The sequence below is a fragment of the Lampetra fluviatilis genome, chromosome 60 (genome assembly GCF_964198595.1).
Source record: "Lampetra fluviatilis chromosome 60, kcLamFluv1.1, whole genome shotgun sequence".
Lineage (NCBI taxonomy): Eukaryota > Metazoa > Chordata > Hyperoartia > Petromyzontiformes > Petromyzontidae > Lampetra > Lampetra fluviatilis.
This window is the reverse complement of record NC_136334.1, coordinates 724,442-747,597: the sequence shown is the minus strand read 5'-3', so window position 1 is coordinate 747,597 and position 23,156 is coordinate 724,442. Positions and strand designations below refer to the sequence as shown.

General features: G+C 50.3%; 1 protein-coding gene across 1 annotated transcript in view; it reads left to right on the top strand.

Annotated features, from left to right (window-relative positions):
• Positions 1-2,366: 2,366 nt before the first annotated feature.
• Positions 2,367-23,156, top strand: part of PFAS (phosphoribosylformylglycinamidine synthase) — a 40,302-nt gene continuing 19,512 nt past the window's right edge. Inside the window, exons 1-14 of the mRNA XM_078881183.1 lie at positions 2,367-2,627; positions 4,463-4,598; positions 5,787-5,892; positions 7,863-8,055; positions 9,315-9,423; positions 10,454-10,594; positions 15,174-15,298; positions 15,957-16,085; positions 16,716-16,847; positions 17,278-17,406; positions 18,020-18,093; positions 18,219-18,378; positions 19,048-19,109; positions 19,804-19,965. Of these exons, the coding sequence (XP_078737309.1) occupies positions 2,486-2,627; positions 4,463-4,598; positions 5,787-5,892; positions 7,863-8,055; positions 9,315-9,423; positions 10,454-10,594; positions 15,174-15,298; positions 15,957-16,085; positions 16,716-16,847; positions 17,278-17,406; positions 18,020-18,093; positions 18,219-18,378; positions 19,048-19,109; positions 19,804-19,965 (1,800 nt within the window). The 5' untranslated portion in view covers positions 2,367-2,485. The remainder of the gene's footprint in view (positions 2,628-4,462; positions 4,599-5,786; positions 5,893-7,862; positions 8,056-9,314; positions 9,424-10,453; positions 10,595-15,173; positions 15,299-15,956; positions 16,086-16,715; positions 16,848-17,277; positions 17,407-18,019; positions 18,094-18,218; positions 18,379-19,047; positions 19,110-19,803; positions 19,966-23,156) is intronic.

Below are 23,156 nucleotides of genomic sequence, written 5' to 3'. Positions count from 1 at the left end.
TCCCCCCCTACTGCCGAGTACTATATAACCTCGTGCCACGGCAGATCTCTTGCCTACTTCAGCAGTATTTTCTTGCTGTGGTTGTCCCACCTGATGACGATTGCTTGTGATCTTGATCGAAACGTCGTGATCTATTATTTTTCTACATACGTGACTAGAGTATTGTTTTATTCCTCGTTCGGAATTATTATTTATTGTTGTTATTGTTCTTGTTATGTTGCGTTAAAAGTTGGAGGCCCACACGTTGCATGGGTAATACATGTCGGTCAGCCGGGATGGCTGAGTTTCATTAAGGGGGGGGGGGGGGGTGATGTCGAGACGTAAATAGCGTCTCTGCGGCGTATAAGCCGACTACAACCACAACTGTTGAATGAGTGCGCACTTAACCTCTCGAAGGGTGGCCAACAGAGACGTGGCGGGAAAGCAGGCCCTACTGAGCAGGGTCCTATCGGGCAATGCACTATCAGAGTAATGAGAGCTCGGGGTGAGCATCTACATCATGGGACCTCCTTTGCCAGTACCAAAATATGATAATAGGGTTTTCCCCTTTTTTCTGGCAACAAAACAGGTGTTAAGATGTTAAAACACCAAACTGAAACCTTTTACGAGGAATCATGCCTGAATTAACCACAATGCTTGTGGTCAGAATGCAAACAAAAAACATACTCTGATAAAATATGCATTGTCCATTAAACTGATTGAGCCACACCAACGACAGCTTTCTTTTGAGCCTGATCACAAACGGTGTGAGACCAGAGAACGCCAAAAAGCATACAGCCTAAAGACAATGCACTATTAGAGTAATGAGAGCTGGAGGATGAGCATCTACATCATGGGACCTCCTTTTCCAGTACCAAAATATGATAATAGGTTTTTCCCCTTTTTCTGGCAACAAAATGCAGACATGATTCCTTGTAAAAGGTTTCAGTTTGGTGTTTTAACATCTTAACACCTGTTTTGTTGCAAGAAAAAAGGGGAAACCCCTATTATTATGAATTGAGCCGTTTGGCTTTGATAAGAAAAAATGGCTTTTTATTTAAAAAATAAAATCCCCAGATGCCATCACCAAATTGCTAGAAAAGTAATAGTAATTTGGCAAGCATTGGCAGTAGGGCCTTCATGAAATGTTCTTGAAAACCTAATTTTATATTTTTCTGGGTAAATATTTGTTTTAATATTTTAATTGCTATCATTGGGGCGTACGTAACAGCCCACTGTGTGAATGTGGAGAGCAGGGGATCGTGGCGCACATCGTCTTCGGCTGTGAAGTCTGGTCGTTGCCCTGCACGTGCTGGAGGAGGAGGGAGGCTGCCGCATGGCTCTGTAGCTACGTGGGCTCACGTCCACTCACAATATAACATTGACATACATTTGCATTTATTTAATTATGTTTGTGTATCTGGTGCGCAGTGTAAAAGTCACGTGTAAAAGCATTCACTAAATAAATTGAAATTATTAATTGTAAAACATTCAATATCAACAATAACATTATTGGTGTGTACATTTTGTTTATTAAAAGGATAGGTAATCTCAAATTCGAATTACCACAAAGTTAAAGGTGCAGCTCTAAAAGTGCTTACACATACCACTGCTGGAGGAAGGGCATCCAGTAGAGTCGCTTTAGAGGGAAATTCTGGCCTACTCGTCCACACTGGCCAGATGTCTTAGAGAAGATGGGAGTACCCACAATTCACACCACCACATGCACCTGTGGTGTAGCCATTTACTGCTGGGTGGACAGAGGCAGTGGGGGACTCAAAGACATGTTCCCATCGATGTCAAATACACAAAGTTCAGACCTGTCAGTTTATAACTCAAATGCTCCAAGACAACCAGTCAGTTGTCCTCAAACCCCATCAGATGAGGCTGTAGACTTCACCAGAAAGGAGTCTCTATTACTGTATCAGCTTACATCTTAGTGACATAATCAGACTGATGTAGGCATAGTAATATCCACAGAAAAGAGGCATAGGCGGTTCAATTTCAAGCCCATATTCTGCTATCCATTGCTAGTCACAGCGACACGTGCACAGTGCATTCATTTATAAGGACGAGACCAAAGCACTAAGCCACACCGTTCCAACTGGTAGCGTTGTAGTGTATTATAGGATTATTTTTAAATGGGATTAAACGCTTGGTAGTGTGTCACGTGATTTTTTTTGTGTATATGGGATTGACAACGAAACCAGTGTCATCCTATTCCGGTCGGAACGGCGTGGCTCAGCGCTTTCTTTGGCGAATGTCAAACGATCACAAAACGTCCCATCGAGCTTCACTTTGGGGTTATGCGATTGAAAATCACAGCGGCTGCATGCGATTGTGTGGTCGCGGCAGACAGAGGCAACCGGTTCCACGTGGTGCTGCATTTGGCGCGGAGCGCTACAAACTCTGGGCGCGGGGCAGCAGTGGAGAGGCCGCTCGCTCGCTCGTCTGCCGCTGTCGCTGTTTGCTCCACGCCGGTCGTAAGTGCCAAACGTCGCTCGCCATGGGGCTGATTCGCTTCTACGCGAGTCCAGAGCGCGGCTTGTGGAGCAGGAAGATCGTGAAGAGCGCGGAGGCGGCCGCCTCGCTGGAGGCGGTGAGCGGCACCACCGCCACGGAGCTCTGCTACAATGTGGAGTGGGAGGGTGAGTGAGGCAGCTTCAGCAGCAGCAGCCATGGTCAGTCCACTGCTGGATGTGAACGCCTGCCACAGAGATGCCACCACGCGGTACTGTATTCTCCACCACTCGGGAGACAAAGGCGGCCCGGTGTGGTGCTGTCCACCCACCCCCTCGTGTGCCGTGCCGGCCTTCGTAGGTGCTACTCGCTAGCAGCACTTGCCCCGACAGTTTGTGAAGGCTACACGGGGATCATTGTCTTTTTATGCACACAACACAACTCTTCCAGTACGTCTGATTAACTTATACAGTACAAGTCTGGTCACAGATACACGTGCCCCGTATAGCCTTAACAGCGCCACGCTCGCACCAGGAACTCATTTGAGGCTGAGTCGACCTAGGGAAGATCCAGGACCGGTTCAGATAATCGCCACCGGTGTTGGCCGTGAGCGGGAATCGAACTCGGGTCGCTGGGTTCGTAGTGCAGCGCGCTAACCACTACACCACCGCTCCCCACAGACACGAACATCGATCGGGTTGCACCCCCCCCCATCTGCTTTAAACACAACCGGCAGAAGTGCGTGCGAATGGTGGACCGATTAGCACGGTTGGCTATGTACGGTGCGAAAGAAGTTATATATACATACAGCCGTGTTAATTGAAGGTGCGAACATAATCTGGTGCCATCCGATTTGGTCTCTCCATCTCCTCTTCGACGCGTGCTATTCCTTGGCCTCCACTCCGTCACTAATGTTGACCATCGGCCACCACCGTCCATTCTCTCCAGCGGTCCTACCCAACCCCCCTTAGGGTCCTGAACTTTGTCAATGTTGTCTTCACCCTGCGGATGTCCTCTAATCCACGTGCGCCTCTTTCTATCAGCATCATTCCGAGCGTGCGTCTCTCCGTCACCTGCCGAGGAGATGGAGCGATGAAATCGGCTCGTGGCAGGGGCTAAGGGGGCATTGCCACACCGCAGGATCGTGAGAGATGGTGGCGGCTTGGGGAGACACGGTGGCGAGATGGGTGCCATGGTGGCTAGGAGATGTTAACTTCCTCGCCTGGTATACAGCAAATCGTGGGTTCAATCCCGACATTGACGATGCCTGCTGTGTATTTAGAGTTTGTGTCTCTTCTCTCCCCGTGGTCACGTGGATTTTTCTCCGGGACCTTCGGTTTTTCCCTCCATTTAGAAGCATGGCTTTAGAGTATTTGGCTTGGCTGCTGCTATAAATGTCCACGTGATGATGGGCCACTTAGTTGAGCTGTCATTTGTGGCCAGGTCGCTTCTGAAAAGGAGCTCCAAAGCTCAGTGGGGCCTTACCTGGTGATGTTAAAAATAGACCTTCATCCAGCAGTGGATTCACCAAGGCTGGCGATGAAGGTCCCAGGGTGGCACGTGCCGTCAGTTTTTGTTGTTGTTTGGCAGCACCGTGGACGCAATGTTCCTAGACGATCTGGGCTCTCTGTTTGCGGATGGAGAGTTTCATGAATTGTTCCCGCATTGCACTTTGAACCGATTGAGTGATTGGCCATGGCTGACATCAGTGGCGAGTGCTATTTAAATCGATATTTCCCCCCCCCCCCTTCAACTTTCATTCACCAGCGTAGTGAAGTACAGTCAACCCCCCCCCCCCCACCATCAAAATGTATTGCCTCGGGAGACCCTCATCCAGCAGTGGATTGTCCAAAGGGCTGAACACATCTTTATTTTATTGTGCTCAACCGTTATGTATTTAAAGGCGATTCTGACCTTTCCAATGAAACTTGGTAGGGTTAAGAATGTGTCTCTGAACGACTGACTGTGATTGTAATGCTGTGGAATCCTCCCCCCCCCCCCCTTCACGGTCACTGTCGCACAGGCCCCGAGGCGCCATCGGCCGAGGAGAGGCGCAAGCTCCTCTGGCTCTTCCACCCCATGCTGGGCGGCCCGGCCGCGTCGAGCCAGAGCTGCCTGAACCCCGAAGGGAACGACTGCCTCATCGAAGTCGGACCCAGGTCGCGTGTCCACCGGGGGCACGACGGCCGTGCCAGGCCCAAGCTAACCAAGCAAAAGCTTAGAGGGGGCCCCAAGCAGTTCAAGGGGCATCCACATCCGTGACAAAAATAGGGGTGCATCGAATAAAAGGGAAATTCCATCCTCAAACTTAGCGAGCTAATTCATATAAGACGCCAATTACTGTAATCTGCTTGTCTGCTTCTCTCATCTCGCCACGTGTATATGTCTGTCTCTGTTTCCCTCCTGTCGCTACAGCTATATCTCTTGCCTCTATCTTTTCTGTCCTCTCAATTGCAGTTTATCAGTTGAAGGGGACCCTGAATATAATCACTGATTAGGGCTGGCGCCATCACAGCCAAGTTCAATATTCTCGGTGCCTTAGAGTCGTGTATTTTACTGCGTCTGGGCCGGCCTCCACGAGGCCACCCAGGCCCCTCGAGCCCTTCCATCCTCCTGGAATGTCACAACACAACTTGGGATTGGCCCAATGCCACGCACTCGCCTTCGGCAGTACTTTTTAATCAAGAGTCTGGTTGATAACAGCTGGTTGGTGTCGAAATCAATTCTTGCCAGCCAGTATCAACCAGAATCACCATGGGAACGCATTACATTGGTATCAGCCATATTATTCGGTGGCAAATTCACTTTTCTGGCTAGGTCCCCAAGCCCTATTCCTGCCATGAGCCGGGCTGTGGTGGCTCCGCTGCACGTGGCCTGTAGTCCAGCGCTGTGTCGGCACTAGCAGGAGGTGTCCCTTATTCCTTGCTCCCTGTGGTTACGGAGATTTTTCTCCGGGTCCTTGGGTTTTTCCCTCCACATTTAGAATCAACTTACGTTTAAAATATTTGGTGACTATAAAGTTGCACATAAGCCACTGTTGAGCTGTCATTTGTGGCCAGGTTGCTTCTGAAAAAGAGTTATATACAAGTACCTGGTAAAATACATAGTTTAGTTTAGAAAGCGTTACAGCAAAATGTAGACTAATCTCTATCTTTCCCATTTGTATAGGATATTCGATTTTAACAATCCAACCACAATACCAGGTTGGGAATGTATGTTGAACTTATTTCGCACCAAACGTAGCCAATCGTGGTTTGAATTGACCAGCTGTAATGGGTACGTGACCTTGATTTGTGCCTTCCCCTGTGAATGCGTGGCTGCGGTCTTCGTGACGTGTCGGTTCACAGGCTCAATTTCTCCACCGCTTGGTCGACCAACGCGGTATCCATCTGCCACTCCATCGGGCTGCATCACGTGAAGCGAATTGAATGCTCGCAGCGCCATCTCTTCAAGGTGCATCCCTCTCAGTGGTGAAGCTGCTGCTTGTGTTTTAAGATTCGATTTTAACTTTGTGGTGGGTGGGGCGGCTCGTCAGGGTGATGCCTTGTCGTTGAAACTGAGCTGGCATCGCTGGGACTCGATGGTCGATGTCAGCCGCACGTGAATACACATTGCTTCTCAAGAGTAATCATTAAAATGTATAAAGTACCCTTAAATAATCGAGTCAATCTCCTGCCCAATCCCCCTTAGGATTCTAAATATTGTAATTAATTTCACCCTGTGGATGTCATCTAATCCACGTGCGCCTGTTTTGATCACATTCCGAGCGTGTGTCTCTCTGTCAACAAATAAATTACGGTCAATTTAATTTTCTTCGAATCATCACAACTTTGGAGAATAACAGTATTTTCCGTACATTGCCATATATCCATTTATTGGGGGATCTGGCAGAGGAAAGATCTGGCAGAGCAAAGAAAGCATTGGTGAGGTGTGGTGGTGGCATCGATGGCTTTGGCCATGATGATATCTTGATCATGATGATTTAAGTAGCGTCACAATACGATATCCAAACTTCTTGGCCAGTTGATTGCTTTTATTCAAAGATGAGTTGCGTGTGTGTCACCCATACCTCCTGGTAGTGTCTGTCATGCACAGGAGTTTCGGTGCGTTCCATTGTTTTGCGCCTGCTCCGGTGTTCGTGGTTCACGGGGATCTGCGCCTTGCGCCTCCCTCAGTGTCACCGGTTTGGTGCTCTAAGCCAGGACGGCGGAGTAAAATGCCACCAACCTGTTCATTCACTTCGGTCCCAGAGTCTTCAGAAAAAAAACTGGGAAGATACCATCTGGTCGTGCAGCTTTTTCAGCTTGGATTGGCAGCTACTGCATCATTTATTTCTGTACCTGGTAGGGGTGGTAAACATTGCCACTGTGGAAACAAAGGCGACCGGGCGTGGTGTTGGCCACCCACTCCCTTCATAGGTGCTCGCTAACAGTGCTCGCCCCAATAGTGTTTTCAGGCTATATGGGGGTCTTTTGCCTTTTGTGCTGTGGCTGCTGGTGAATTAGCACATTGTTGTGTAGCGGCCCGGCTCAGCCCATGGCAATGCAGCATCTTGAGACGTGGTCGCATTTAGACGCTGTATGAATACACACGTTGTTTAGGGTGCGGGGCCCGGGTCACATTGAGTGCCGCCGCATTTGCTACGCCGTGCAGTTTGCTGCAGTTGCTCATCGAGCAGTTTCAGGCATTGCACACAGAGATTGAACGTTGCAAGTGTTTCATAAACAAACGGCAGCAAGTTATTCCGATTGGGCCATCGGTGTCTCGTCTTGAGATGCAAGAATCCATTCAGAAATTGCAAAACGGTGCGACCCTTCGTGTTAGAGAGCTACTTCTGAGATCCTTTGAAGTGAGCTGTGGCCCGCTCATGGATATTTACGAATGTATTCGGTTTTTCGTGGACCAGAGTTCACTTGAAGTAGTGGCCATCAGTTTCCCACCCACCCTGCCACATGACAGTAATGTTCGTCACATGACGAGCCGGTATTTTTTATCCTGACAGCCGTAATTTAGCCAAATTAACAGCAGAACCGATTTTTAATTATGGGGTTTTTTTCCTACAATCATTGTGAACGGGCTGAGACCAGCAACTCGTTCCACTTTAGAAGCCGGTCTAACCGCGTGAGTCCGGCACGCGATTAGCCTCCTAATCCACCCGGCCACTTCTGCGCAAAGCAGCTCCAATACCGCTTTTTCCACTGCGCAACCGAGCCGCGGCGGGTCAGTGCTGGAACCGGCACTGGGTTGCTGTTCATCGCCGAAGCCGAGCCGTGCTGATCAAATCTCACGCAACGAACGTGCAGAGATGTGCGTAGGCAAATGCGTCGTTGGCCTCGCTCCTTCGCCCTGTTTGGCCCCGAATACAATTCCGACGCCTCGCGAAGCCGGCGTGTCACGGATCGGTTCCGCCTCGGCACGCGCAGGTCCATGGCGAGGAGGCGGTGGGCGAGCAGGCCCGGCGCGTGCTGGCGAGCGGCCTGCACGACCGCACGACGGAGTGCGTGTACGACCATCCCCTGGGCTCCTTCGCACTCAGCGTCCGCACGGAGCCCGTGTACGACGTCGACGTCCTGGGAGAGGGACGTGCCGCCCTGGAGAGAGCCAACCGCGAGCTGGGTACGCTTCTCACCGCAAGCCCCATACAGTCGCTCGTTCTGGCTCACAGGCCGGGCGCTCGGTCAGACTGCGCCGTGCAGGGACGACTGCCACTGGGGGTGCCCTTTCTCTTGTTTGAGATGACATTCCATGTAAATAGATTCCTGATCTGTAAAGCGCCGAGATGCCCCGTTCTTAAGGGCACTCTCAAAATCACGTTATAATTATGTATTTTTCATATTGATTGTGCTGATAGTGCAGCAGAGCTGCTGCAGCTGGATCACCGGCGTGCTCAGACAAGCACGTTCCGGTGACCCCTGCCAGCGTCGGGCCTTCGCTCCCCCACACAGGGGATGACTCTGGATAGCATCACGTGACGAAGTCAACCAGGCATCCCTTCTACTGGCCCCTCACAACGTCATAACGCGCTGTGGCTTGTGTGCCGAGTGGGTCAGAGGTCAGAACAGTGAGATGGCAACGCTGAGATCCTGGGTTCGGACTGAGGCAGCTGCCTATGAGTTAGTTGATGGGCACTGCCCCTTCGTAGCGTTAATACCATGAAAAGGGCCATTGCCAAAAAACGTCGCTTATTGATTACGTTTCCTTACAAGGCCACAGTGTTATTGACGAATGTGTTGCGTTTTTTGTTATTTGTGCACCACTGCTAATTTCAGCAGTAACATCACAGAATATTATTTGTTTCATCATTAAATTCGGAACCTACCATAATTTGACGTAATCCATCTCTGATGGTTACATTCTCAGTTTAATTGACATGCGACAAACATTGTCTGCAGGGCATATCAAGGTATCAAGCAGCGTGCACAAGTAATAAAGGATCGATCCTGAATGTACGTGGCGCGAGGTGTTTTAGCGAGGACAAACCTAGAATCGCTCCTAAGTCTGGGAAATGTCCTCGGCTCTGAAAGGCGCTCAATCTGGCGCCGGTCGCTTTGTTGCCAGGGACACCCAAACACGTTTTAGTTGCTGTGACACAACGGCCAACGGCTACCTGTGACCTCTCCCGGCTGTCTGTGACTTCTCCTGGCTGTCTGTGACCTCTCCCAGCTGCCTGTGACCTCTCCCGGCTGTCTGTGACCTCTCCCGGCTGTCTGTGACCCCTCCCGGCTGTCTGTGACCTCTCCCGGCTGTCTGACGTCTCCCGGCTACCTGTGACCTCTCCCGGCTGCCTTAGACCTCTCCCGGCTGTCTGTGACCTCTCCCGGCTGTCTGTGACCTCTGCCGGCTGTCTGTGACCTCTGGGCGGTGACGTGGGCCAGGCCTGGCGCTGGATGAGTGGGACCTGGATTACTACACGCGACTGTTCCGCGAGCGCGTGGGCCGGAACCCGACGAGCGTGGAATGCTTCGACATCGCGCAGTCAAACAGGCAAGCGAAGCCAGCGCCGGCACAAGTGATTTAGTTGGCATACACACACACACAACAACCACCAATCGCCACTAAGTGGCTGTGACATCATCAGGGCGGTTGTGCCAGCCTTGGTGCACTTTGAGGCCACATGAAGTGTCGATGCCTCACCGGCCGGAGGTCATGGATCAAACCCAGGTGCCGTGGGTTGACTGACTGAAATAACTGGTAGATAAACCACCTGTGGCCCCCTACTGTGCCAACCTGCAGTGCTTTAGCCGCTCCTTTGCCCTCCGCTGTGGTTGGAGAGCTACTGCCTCCAACTGTCCAGTAACGGCCTTCACGAGTCTCCTACGCACCACACCCGGCCACCTTTGTCTTCCTAATGGCGATGTTTACACACCGTACCAGGTACTCATTTGAGGCCGAGTCGGCCTAGGGGAGTGCCCGGACCGGTTCAGATAATTGTCACTGGTGTTAGCCGTGAGCGGGAATGGAAGTCGGGTCGCTGGGTTCGTAGTGCAGCACGCCAACTGCTACCTTACCGCTCCCCACGGTGGTACATACACGCACAGATCTCCATCACGATTTTAATCCAAGCGACGAGAGACGCGCAGACACACACAAATCCCGTTCCTATAAAACATTGCTTATGTGGCCTATCCCATAAATTAGCTGCCAATCAAAGCCATCCGCGTGTGACTTTAGGTTTCCCGTGATGTGGGCCGTTTAGTTTGCATCAGCTTTTTCATGATCAGATTTGCGCATGAATTACATTTCATAATGATGCCACTTGACACCGCTATTGGCAAGAATTGTGGACGCGACGTCACTTCCTGTGACATCATTTATCCGTGTCAACCAAAAGCTATTTTTCCGCACGGATCGTCCAAAATTTTGTGGATATTCCCTGGTTTGTGTCCTGTGCCTGCTCGTACGGCTAGCGCCGGGAGACGCCATCACGCCTTTATGTGACTCCCCACCTCCTGCGTCCCTCCGCAACCCCGCGACCCCTCACGATCCCGTGACCCTGTGACTCCGTGTTGTGCAGCGAACACAGCCGCCATTGGCTGTTTCGCGGCCGCCTCACCGTGGACGGCCAAGCCCTGGAGGAGTCGCTCTTCGACATGATCATCGGCACTCAGCAGCACAGCAACCCCAACAACGTCATCAAGTTCAGCGACAACAGCAGGTCGGTTGGGGCATCACAGTCTGAGCAGCATTTCCTTATCCCACGGTGCTCTCGGCATCGCACCAATAGCACTCGGCCTCTGTGCGTTGTGCAAGAAACCATGAGCACTTCCTGAAGAAATGTATTGTGGTGCATCAAAATAAATTGGAGTAAATGTGACTGCCTGACAGCAGCAGCAGCGATGATGTAGTGGACAACTTGGGAATCGTGTCATCCTGATTGAGACTCATCAGTGCAGTGTGGTCACCAATGCTCGCTGCTGCAGACTGGGAGCCAGAGATGTGGAGTCCCCACTGACCACACTGGGGCACTCTGGCTGGGCTCATGTCAGCAATGATCGAATCTCTTAAGTGATGAGAAAATACCATCGCAACGGAATAATAGTGCAGGCGGACAGCCAAGAGAATACAAGGGTACGCTGATTAGGTTTGTAATGATTCACTCCTGCTGATGATGGTGTTGCTGCTGCTGATCAAGTTACCAATAATGCAGATTTTGCTGGTATTTTTATTTATTGTTATTATCAGTCCCTCCAGAAAAACGCGGAGTTTTTTTGGTGATTGTTGCGGGCAAAAATTGTTGATTATGCGGCACGTTTTCTTAAAAAATGCGATGGAATATGCGGGATATTTATGCAATTTTATGCGATTAAATTGCGGGAACTTGCAAAAATTGCGGGAACTTGCAAAAACTGCGGTTTGATGAAAAAGAGAAAAAAAAGTGATTCCCCCAACACCCTATTCACTAGGCTACTACTTTAATGTAAAGAGTCATTTCTTATTACTTCCTATGATAAGCAAGCATACTACATCACAGAAAGTGCTGGGAATATTTAAGTTCTCATCTTGTTTTATTTCAGACCTTAACAAACAGATGGCTCAAACTTACAAAACATTGAGTCGAACAAGTTCTTTAGCTTTACAAAATGAATATGCTACAACTTCTGTAAAAATGAATAAATAAAATATTAAAAAATAAAATGTGTGCTTCCTGTTTTACAGAGGTAGCTATACAAAACAGACATCTTCTGTTAAAATAAGTGTTTTCAGTGCACAGTAACGTAAGCAATACATTAACAGTACAGTCTTACAGTAATGTAAATTTACATACTACTAACAAAAAAGTGCAATCTTACAACTGTAAAGTTGCATAAACTCCTGAATTAAACTAACTACATAGCCTCTAACACTGGCCAATCATTCACCATCCTCATCCTCCATCCCCTCTCCCTCAGTGTCCATCTCCTCCCCCTCCACCATCTCCTCCCTCTCAAATGCTCCACGGCGGACTCGTTGGTTATGGTAAAGGAAGACCAAGGCTTTGAGGTTTTGGTTGGTAGTTGATCTTCTTCGGTTAGACAACACTAGTTTGTAGATGCTGTTGCTGCGTTCAGCATCAGCTGAGTTTGAGACAGCATCTTTGTACCGCTTGGCCAAGGAACTTAGCACAGGAAGTCTCTCCTGTAGGCCAACCCAAAACACATCCAAATCCACCACGCCGAATGGTGCAGCTCTGAGTGCTGCTGGACCAAGAGTCTTGAAGTAAGAATCAAATTCATCACCCTGCACTTCAGTGAAACCTGGAATGGCCTGGTAGCTTGCTACGGAGTCATCTAGGAATGCAATGTGGCGAGGGTCAAACACCCTAACCTCCTGGAGAAACTCAATGGCCGGCTGCCCATGTGACATGTACTTGGTGAGCTTTTCTTCAGCGTTTTCATATGCCTGACCAACTGCAGAGGATCTGTGTCTTTGTGGTGTAAGGTAAGTTAAACCCTTCAAAGTATTCGGCACACGCCTCATACTGCAGCTCTTTGTTGGCAGCAAAGACCACCTGCAGATAAAGAACTTGTTCACTTATCTGATCCTCCAGATAAGTGAAGATCTTTGTGGTCACAGGACGTCTGCTCTGGAAGATATCGAGAAGACTTAGGAAGCGTTTGCACTTGTCAGCCATGATGTTGATCTGGACATTCAGGGACTGAGCTAGGTCTTGGTCTTGAAGCATCTCGTGGAGTCTCTCCACAGACTGTGGAGCACTTCTGCTACACACCTATAAAAACACAAATAGAAAGAAAGGAATTAGGTCAAACATACAATATGTTCAATGCAATTATTTTTTTTACTTTGATCTTACTAAACTATTCATGTTTGTATGTGCAAAGGGGGTTAACTGATGAAGAAAAGGAAGTGTTAATTGTATTGAGGAATTATGTGAAGGAAGTTTTTACCTCGATTTCCATCTCTATGAACTCCTTGTACAGTCCAAAGTGCTGTGCGTGGTACTGCACTGCAGAGAACCAGGAGTTCCAGCGTGTTGCACAGGGGTTTGGAGGCATGACCGCCTTTTTTCTAGGCAGCTTGTTTGACAAGAAGCAGAGGTATCTTCTCTTGCGTGATCCAGCATTGAAGAACATCTGGGAGAAACTTAGCATGAAGCTGTTCAACTGAACAAAAGGTTTGCGGAAGGCATTGCCAATGAGATTCATTATGTGTGCCATGCATGTGATGTGTATCGAGTTGGGGAACAACGACTGCAGAGCTGCTGTGAATGCCTTCTTCATGTAGGCTGCATTATCAGTGTCGAACACAATCACATCCTCGTTGTTAATGCTGTATTCTTGAAGGCACCTTACGACAGACATGGATACAGTGGAATGATTGCATTGCTCAAGGAAAACAGTATCTGCAAGGTAGGCCAAGATCCTCCCAGAATGATCCTTCTCAAGTGGTGCAAGGAGGATATTCAGGACACATCTCCCCTCGACATCTGGAGTCTCATCAAATATCACAGCAAGAGGTTTTCTGGCAAGAAGTGTCTTCAGCTCCTCTTTTTCCTTCTCATATACTGCTCCCAAGTACATATCTTGAAGCTGGTGAAACCCTGGAATGGCGCCGCCATTGATGACTTTCTCATTCAGAAATTTCCTCAGTGCAGGGTGGTCAGTCTTAGACAGTGGGATGTTGATGGTAGTGCAGGTGGCAACCCAGGTTTCACAAATCTACAAACAGAAAAATACTTTTGTATCATTGGGCTGTATTACACACACACACACACAAAGTCCAGTGTAACCTACAGAAAACTGCTGTATAAAACTGAATCATTTACAGTAAGCCTTTCACAGAACAGTAGTGTTTCTGCAAATAAAACATAATTCTTTCATGCCAAAATCAATCATCTTGCATGGGAAATTACACTACTGTTAGTCTATCTAACCCTAACGTTAACTTACATCCACACACAACATACTTGGAAATCTCATTCACACACACCTCTCTCTGTTTCAATTTAACTATCAGCCTTTTCATAATTTTACAAGCTTTAATCTAATAGGCTACTGACCTTGATTCTTTCAGCCCTAGCAACTGTTTTGGAAGTTGACGCCTCGGTGTAGGTGAGCTGCTTCATCTTGGCTGATTCCGCTGCTGCTTTAACCATCCTCGAATGTTTGTCGGTTGCAAAGTGACTGTCCAGCGTCGACTTCCGCCTGTGGTCCAACACGCAGTTGCACGGAGTGCAAAATAATTTGCCCCCACTGTCATGTAACACACTGGGAAACTGCTTTGCGCGGTCTTTTGCGCTTATGTTTGTTAGCAAATGAGAAAGATTTGCGGGCTTCATCATGGTTTCATTGGCATCGCGGGGTTTGCAGCTTTTCAATGATGTCGCGTAATGAGTGACGTCACTTCATAACGTTCCCATGGCAACAGGGGAAATGGCTGCGCTTGTGTGAAGTAAACGCAACATTTTTCAACTTTCTGCTAAGATATATGTGACTTTTTGCAACGAAAATGCGGGGATTATGAAATCATGCAAGCCCGCATATTTTGCGCGCGGAAATCTGCAATTTATGCGGCGAAAGTGCGGCGTATTTGAAAAAACGCGCCCCCTGCATAAATATGCGGACTTTGGCTGATTTTGCATGGAATCATGCGATCGCATAATCGCGTTTTTCTGGAGGGACTGTATTATGCTTTGTTTACCCAGGAGGGCCTCGGTAAGTCTCGAGATTTTCTTCAGGAGGGTCCTGCCAGGTTGTCGTCGTTGGGGGCGATGTTGCAGCTGCTGTGTAATTTGCAGAAACATGTTCAGGATTGGGATGTTTGGCGAACAGCAGTTACATTGAATGTTGAGTGTTTTGGCTATGGGAGGGAACTGAAGAACCTGGAGGAAAGCCATGCAAAAGAGGGGGAGAGAATAAAAACTTCACACACGAATTGAACCCAGGCCCTGCTTGCTGCATCACACTGGTGTTTGTGACTTTGACACATGTGTGTGTGCGTGAAGCTGGCGTGTTTGTACTCGTGAAGCTGGCATGTGTGTACGCGAGTAACCTTAGCGCGTGTGATGCTGGCGTGTGTGTGGTTGACACTGGCGCGTGTAACGCTAGTGCATGTTGGTGTGATGCTGGCGTGTGTGTATGGCACTCGCGGTTGTGCGTGTGATGCTGATGCGTATGATGCTGGCATACATGACGCTGGTATACATGACGCTGGCGCGTGTGACACTGGCTTTTGTGCGTGTGACGCTGGCCTCGTGTGCGTGTGACACTGGCGTGTGTGTGCATCTCGGAGCGCAGCGCCATACGTGGAGGGGAGGTGCGCTGCCTGGTCCCCGCGGAGCCCGGCGCGCCGAGTGCGCTCCAGGAGACGCTCACCACACGGCACGTCATCTTCACGGCCGAGACTCACAACTTCCCCACAGGTACCGCCGCCTCCTTTCTCAGTTCCCTCTCGGTGGCGATCCAATCAACGGTGCGAGCGTCGATGCGTTGATGCTCGTCTATTGGCTGAAGACGTTTCAATTGATAGAGGACCGCAGAGAGATATTGGTTCCCCAGTGACTGTGAGAGATGCAATTTGCTGCTTAATACGAACACTTTATACAAGTACCATTATGTCTGTCTGCGACGGAGTATTGGGCTCTCCCAAGATCTCCACGTTCTTCCCCTTCCCATAAAGCAATCATCTCTATTAATCGGCTTTCGTTCCTCTCTTAAAGCAACCCCCAGACCATCATCGTCCTGCTACTCCCTGCCCCCCAGCTACGACCAAGCCTACCCCAACCACCATCACTACCCCTATCACTACTCCAGCCCCTATCACTACTCCAACCACCATCACTACTTCTAGATTTGAAGCTTTCGTGACTGCAAGGATTCATACTCTTAGGTTTTTTCGGTAAAGTCACGTAGGTAAAAAATTTAAATTAATAATTATTTTACTTTTATTAATAATTATTTTACTTTTATTAATTTGAATTTTTTACCTACGTGACTTTACCTAAGAGCACCATCACGACCCCAACCACCATCAGATGAGTGGTAAGGTCCCAAGCGCTGACTCCGTGGCTGCCGTGCCAGGTGTGGCGCCATTCAGCGGAGCCACGACCGGGACGGGCGGGCGGATTCGCGATGTGCAGAGCACGGGCCGCGGCGCCCACGTCATCGCCGGCACCGCCGGGTACTGCTTCGGCAACCTCCTTATCCCCGGTGAGTCGTTGTTGGCGACGGTGGCCGACCTCCTCCTGCACAGCTCCCATGCACGACTCCGGCACACCACCGATGTTGTGTTTGGATGGCGGTGCGTGGTCGCGTGTGCGAGTGAGTGCGCCCCTCCACGTGCGCTTGCCCGTTCCCAACCGCGCGTTTCTCCGTGCACTTGAATCCCCCTGTCGTGGCGAAGCCTCCCTTACCGGGCTAGTTCTGCCAGCTTGTTGACGTCAGATACAGACGGATTCGGCGTCTCCCAGCTCCGCTTGTTGGCGAGCGAGCGGCTGGGGCCCGCGCCGAGCATTCGACGGCCAAGCGCGGTTATTTATTTATTTGTGTAATTGTGAGCGCTGGCGACGTTGCCGTGGTGCAGGGCGACGTTGCCGTGGTGTTATGCGGGCGTTGGCTATTCGTGTGCCAGCGTCGCAACGAGGCCCCGCGATCTTTGACTCCCACCGCGAAGCACACGGCAGGCAGTACTCGTGTTTCATGGTTATTGCGACCGCGGTGCTAACCGGGGCGGCCGGCCGGAGTAGAACCGCGAGCCTCCGTAAGTAGCGGCCGGGCCTCGCCACGACCCCCACGGGAGAGGTCTGCGATGCTGAGTGAGCTGCACGGTCCGTGGGCCAGGGTACGAGCTGCCCTGGGAGGACTCCTCGTTCCGGTACCCCGGCAACTTCGCCACCCCACTGGAGATCGCCGTCGAGGCCAGCAACGGGGCGTCGGACTACGGCAACAAGTTCGGGGAGCCGCTGCTGGCAGGTTGGTTGGTCGGTGGCCCCCACCCCCCTGGACCCCCCTTGCAAGGCCCCCTTCCCAGGGTCCCCCCATGGTGGCGATGGGCACATGGAGCGAGTGCTCGGATTCCCCCCACCACCGGGCCCTCCCCCCATGTGTGATCCTATGGCAACCGTAGTTTGATTCCTGGTCACGGCCAACAACAGTGACGAATAAACTGAACTGGTCCCCTAGGTCGACTCAACCTCAATGAGTATCTGGTGCAGTGTGTATACACCTGGGAGACAGGTGGCCGGGGATGGAGCTAGCCACTCACCCCCTCACATGCCATGCTGGCCTTCCTAGGTGCTCGCTAACAGCACTTGCCCCCAACAGTCTGTTACAGGCTGTATGGGGGGATGTTTTGTGTGTGTGAACTCGGTGACCCCTGATGACCCCCATGTGCTGCACGCAGGCTTTGCGCGCTCCTTTGGGCTGCGCCTGCCGAGCGGCGAGCGTTGCGAGTGGGTGAAGCCGGTGATGTTCAGCGGCGGCATCGGAGCCATCGAGGATCGGCACGTCGGCAAGATGCCGCCAGAACCCGGTGCGTCCTTCCCGCTCGGGAGCCTCGCTGATCGGACCGCGGGGATTCTCGTGGGTGGCCTGCAGAATGCCGCGATGTGGTGCCTAGCGTTTAGCATTGCTTTCTCGGCTTTGCGTTTTCCATGTTTTATTTCCTGATGGTGTTCGTGAAATAACAAACTTGTTGATGACCGTGGTGATGATCAAGGAGCTATTGCCCATAACTCATTGAGTGAAAACATCTTAATATGTAGAGAACTGCACAGCGAATGTTGGTGCTGCTGGCTCATCGTGTGGCAGCCCTGCAGCTCGTACATTTAACTTTTTTTGCGCCGCACGTAGCACGATTAAGCGTATTAATCGTGCTAATCGGAGGTGTCTGTGGTTCCTCAGCGATTGTGAAATGCAATTGGCATAAACGATGACACTATATTTTATTTTTGTTCATATTCGGGCAACAACTGCAGTTGACTCACTTTGAACCGATCTCTGTTTACACCGGAAGTGCGTGGGTGCGCAGCAAGGGAACGATACAATTGTGAAGTGCGGGGAGACGGTTTCGCGAGAATTGCTGTGCCCTGATGAACGGCGGCGTGCCGGCGGCCCTAACGGGGGACTGTGCCGTGGTCACGCAGGCATGGCGGTGGTGAAGATGGGAGGCCCGGCGTACAGGATCGGCGTAGGAGGAGGGGCAGCCTCCTCCGTCGAGGTGAGAGCAGGAGCCGGCACCACCGCCGTTTTCGTCGCGCAAACGGAAGACGCCCCACAGGCGATGGGCGCCGCTCTCGTACCCCTGCGAACCCCGGCTCCCGTGGCCCCCGCCCGCCTTTACAGGTTCAAGGGGACAACTCGGCGGAGTTGGACCTGGGCGCGGTGCAGCGCGGCGACGCGGAGATGGAGCAGCGAATGAACCGTGCCCTGCGCGGCTGCATCGAGATGGGTGGCGACGCCAACCCGGTGCTGTCCATACACGACCAGGGTGCGGGCGGCAACGGTGAGACGCCCGCAGGGTAACCCGGCGTGTGGCGCGGTGGCGTGAGCCGGGCCATACCGGGGCCGTGCTGAGGCTGCGCGGCTCGGGAGGGCGCCAAGTTTTTCGACTGCAGAACCGAGCCGTGCCGCCGACTTTGTCACGCGATTGATGAGTTTCAGACGCATGCAGGTGACGAGGCGACGCCGCGTCTGATTGCTCACCCATTGGCGTCGCACGCAACGAACGAGTCGAGATGCGTGCAGGTGACGCGGTGCACAGGCCGCAGACGAACGGATAACGTTTGCACGTCGGAGTGTTTTTAAACGATGAAACGTAACAGCAATGCTAGCGTGCTTTCCATTTCAGGAGCAATCGTGCCGATAATGCACACATTGGGGACTGTGATGTCATCTTGATGTGCAAAGCATGCTGGGACTATTTTTTTGGTTTTCATCTCGGAAGACTCCTGCGAATAAACGTGGAACGTCGGGCCTATGTCGGCCCAACGGTTCCAACCGCACGCCAACGTCGGCCCAACGTCGCGCTCGAACCGGGTTGTTGCGGGCGAGAGATCCACGCTGAAACGTCCGCTTTGTTTTTTCTCCTGACGAGGTGACGCCAGACGGCTCAGTTGAACTCCCTGTGGGAGGGATCCCTCCAGCTTATGAGATGGATTCGGTTTCGTTGCAGGAAACGTTCTCAAGGAGCTCGTGGAGCCCGCCGGAGCCGTGATCCACGCGTCCAACTTCTCGGTGAGAACCCCGTGCCGTGCTGTGTCGGTGATGCTGGGCAGGGCGACTACGACTGCAGTGTGTGAAGGGGAGCGGTGGTGTTGCAGTTAGCGCTCTGCGCTACGAACCCGGCGACCCGAGTTCGATTCCCGCTCATGGCCAACACCGGTGACGATTATCTGAACTGGTCCTGGGCCTCCCCTAGGTCGACTCAGCCTCAAGTGAGTACCTGAGGCGGTGTGCAAACATCGCCACTGGGCAGACAAAGGCGGCCTGGCGTTTTGCTGGCCATCCTCCTCGTGTGCCGTGGCATCCTTCATCGATGCTCACTAACACTTGCCCCAACAGTCTGTTAAAGCTCTACGGGGGATCTTTGTCTTTAATGGAGGTGATGGTGACGCCGGTGGTGACGCCGGTGGTGACGCCGGTGGTGACGCCGGTGGTGACGCCGGTGGTGACGCCGGTGGTGACGCCGGTGGTGACGCCGGTGGTGACGCCGGTGGTGACGCCGGTGGTGACGGTGGTGGTGATGCCGATAATGGTGACCATGGTGATGCAGATGGTGACGATGGTGGTGACACCGGTGGTGACACCGGTAGTGATGCGGATGGTGACGACGGTGGTGACGGTGGTGGTGATGACGATAATGGTGACGGTGGTGACGACGACGGCGGTGACGACGGCGGTGACGGTTACCATGGTGACGTCTGTGCAGGTGGGGGACCCGACGCTGAGTGCACTGGAGCTGTGGGGCGCCGAGTACCAGGAGAGCAACGCGCTGCTCGTGTCGCCGGGCGGGTTGCCCACGCTGCGCTGCCTGTGCCGCCGCGAGCGCTGCCCGCTGGATGTTGTGGGCACGGTCACCGGCGACGGCAGGGTGCGTCGCCGGCGATTGTGCGGCCGAGCTTCGCCGCTCGATTTTGTCTCGCGAGGGGTTCGTAACGCCGTCGCCGTCGCGCGGCGCGCCCGGAGGCGGCCAACTTGAGTGGCGGACATCTGCCGAGCCGGTCCTGGGACTCCCGTAGATCGACTCGGCCTTAACTGGGTAATCTGGTGCGTCACGTAAACTTCAGCAATGGGGGAGACAAAGGTGGCAGGGGGCAGTGCGGGCCACGTAGACGTTCGCCAGCAGCGCTTGCCCCAGCAGCCCGTGAGTGTGTTCAACTTCTTTCGCACCGGACGTAGCCAACCGTGATAATTGGAGGTGCAGGGGAAGGACAACAAATTAAACACAACAAACTGTTCGAAAGAAATGAGTTTTCATTCTGGCATAAATTGCATAGCTCCACTGGCTTCTTATTATTGGAAAGAAGAGCATTCCAGACGGCTTTTTAAGTGTATCTGAAAGCGATCAATGCAGTGACCCTCTTTGTTAGATCGTTAGCCAAAAGCTGCTGTGAGGATGACTGGAGTCGCTTGATGGTTTACACTCCTTGACTAAATCTGCAAGGTATTGTACTTCATTTGTGGCAAGCACTTTAGTGTAATGAGTGCTGAGCTGCATTGGCTTCCGGCAGTCGGAAGCCAATGGAGCTCGGCTATCACCGAACGAATATGGTCAGAACTTGCAGTACCCATCACGACACGGGCCAAAGAATATTGTACACGCTGTAGCTTGCTAATGATTTTACCATACGTCCCATAGAGTAGCGAGTTGCAATAATCGAGCCTTCTTAATTTTAGAACTTTCGTGACTGCAGGAATTATTATTTGTTTCTTTCGGTTAAGTCACGTCTAAAGATAAAATAATAAATTAAATTAAATAATAGAATACGACGTTTCGATTGCAACACAAGCAATCATCATCAGGTATAATGAAATAGCGACATAAAATCTAACCAGAAAACTATAGACAGACATATTAGCAGACAGATATCACCAAGATACATAGCGAGAGCAACACAGGTAACAAAGAGGGGTGATCGTCTCTGTGTGGTGGCCTTAAATAGACAGAGGGGGGGGCGGAGGCAGAGAGAGGGAGGAGGGTTAGAGAAAAAATTAGCATATCAATGAGTGGTCCACAGACGTGGTGCTGCGAATGCGATGGCACGGCAAGCAAGCCTGAAAATCAGGAGAAGGACACACTAAAATTAAATAACCTAGTAAAATATCGAAATGTAATGTAATACAACACAGAGGGTCGGTCAACCCACAATTAACGCATAGCCTGGTTGATTACGTATTTCAAAGATTGCTAAGTTAGAATTTAAGTGTGAACAATCTCAAGAGAGGACACAGGCAGAGAAAACAAGTCGCCAGAGAGAGAGAAAAAAGATAAGCTTAAAACTTCCCCGTAGAAGTGGTTCAATCTTAATTTTAGAACTTTCGTGACTGCAGGAATTATTATTTGTTTCTTTCGGTTAAGTCACGTCTAAAGATAAAATAATAAATTAAATTAAATAATAGAATACGACGTTTCGATTGCAACACAAGCAATCATCATCAGGTATAATGAAATAGCGACATAAAATCTAACCAGAAAACTATAGACAGACATATTAGCAGACAGATATCACCAAGATACATAGCGAGAGCAACACAGGTAACAGAGAGGGGTGATCGTCTCTGTGTGGTGGCCTTAAATAGACAGAGGGGGGGGCGGAGGCAGAGAGAGGGAGGAGGGTTAGAGAAAAAATTAGCATATCAATGAGTGGTCAACAGACGTGGTGCTGCGAATGCGATGGCACGGCAAGCAAGCCTGAAAATCAGGAGAAGGACACACTAAAATTAAATAACCTAGTAAAATATCGAAATGTAATGTAATACAACACAGAGGGTCGGTCAACACACAATTAACGCATAGCCTGGTTGATTACGTATTTCAAAGATTGCTAAGTTAGAATTTAAGTGTGAACAATCTCAAGAGAGGACACAGGCAGAGAAAACAAGTCGCCAGAGAGAGAAAAAAAAGATAAGCTTAAAACTTCCCCGTAGAAGTGGTTCAATCTTAATTTTAGAACTTTCGTGACTGCAGGAATTATTATTTGTTTCTTTCGGTTAAGTCACGTCTAAAGATAAAATAATAAATTAAATTAAATAATAGAATACGACGTTTCGATTGCAACACAAGCAATCATCATCAGGTATAATGAAATAGCGACATAAAATCTAACCAGAAAACTATAGACAGACATATTAGCAGACAGATATCACCAAGATACATAGCGAGAGCAACACAGGTAACAGAGAGGGGTGATCGTCTCTGTGTGGTGGCCTTAAATAGACAGAGGGGGGGGCGGAGGCAGAGAGGGAGGAGGGTTAGAGAAAAAATTAGCATATCAATGAGTGGTCAACAGACGTGGTGCTGCGAATGCGATGGCACGGCAAGCAAGCCTGAAAATCAGGAGAAGGACACACTAAAATTAAATAACCTAGTAAAATATCGAAATGTAATGTAATACAACACAGAGGGTCGGTCAACACACAATTAACGCATAGCCTGGTTGATTACGTATTTCAAAGATTGCTAAGTTAGAATTTAAGTGTGAACAATCTCAAGAGAGGACACAGGCAGAGAAAACAAGTCGCCAGAGAGAGAGAAAAAAGATAAGCTTAAAACTTCCCCGTAGAAGTGGTTCAATCTTAATTTTAGAACTTTCGTGACTGCAGGAATTATTATTTGTTTCTTTCGGTTAAGTCACGTCTAAAGATAAAATAATAAATTAAATTAAATAATAGAATACGACGTTTCGATTGCAACACAAGCAATCATCATCAGGTATAATGAAATAGCGACATAAAATCTAACCAGAAAACTATAGACAGACATATTAGCAGACAGATATCACCAAGATACATAGCGAGAGCAACACAGGTAACAGAGAGGGGTGATCGTCTCTGTGTGGTGGCCTTAAATAGACAGAGGGGGGGGCGGAGGCAGAGAGAGGGAGGAGGGTTAGAGAAAAAATTAGCATATCAATGAGTGGTCAACAGACGTGGTGCTGCGAATGCGATGGCACGGCAAGCAAGCCTGAAAATCAGGAGAAGGACACACTAAAATTAAATAACCTAGTAAAATATCGAAATGTAATGTAATACAACACAGAGGGTCGGTCAACACACAATTAA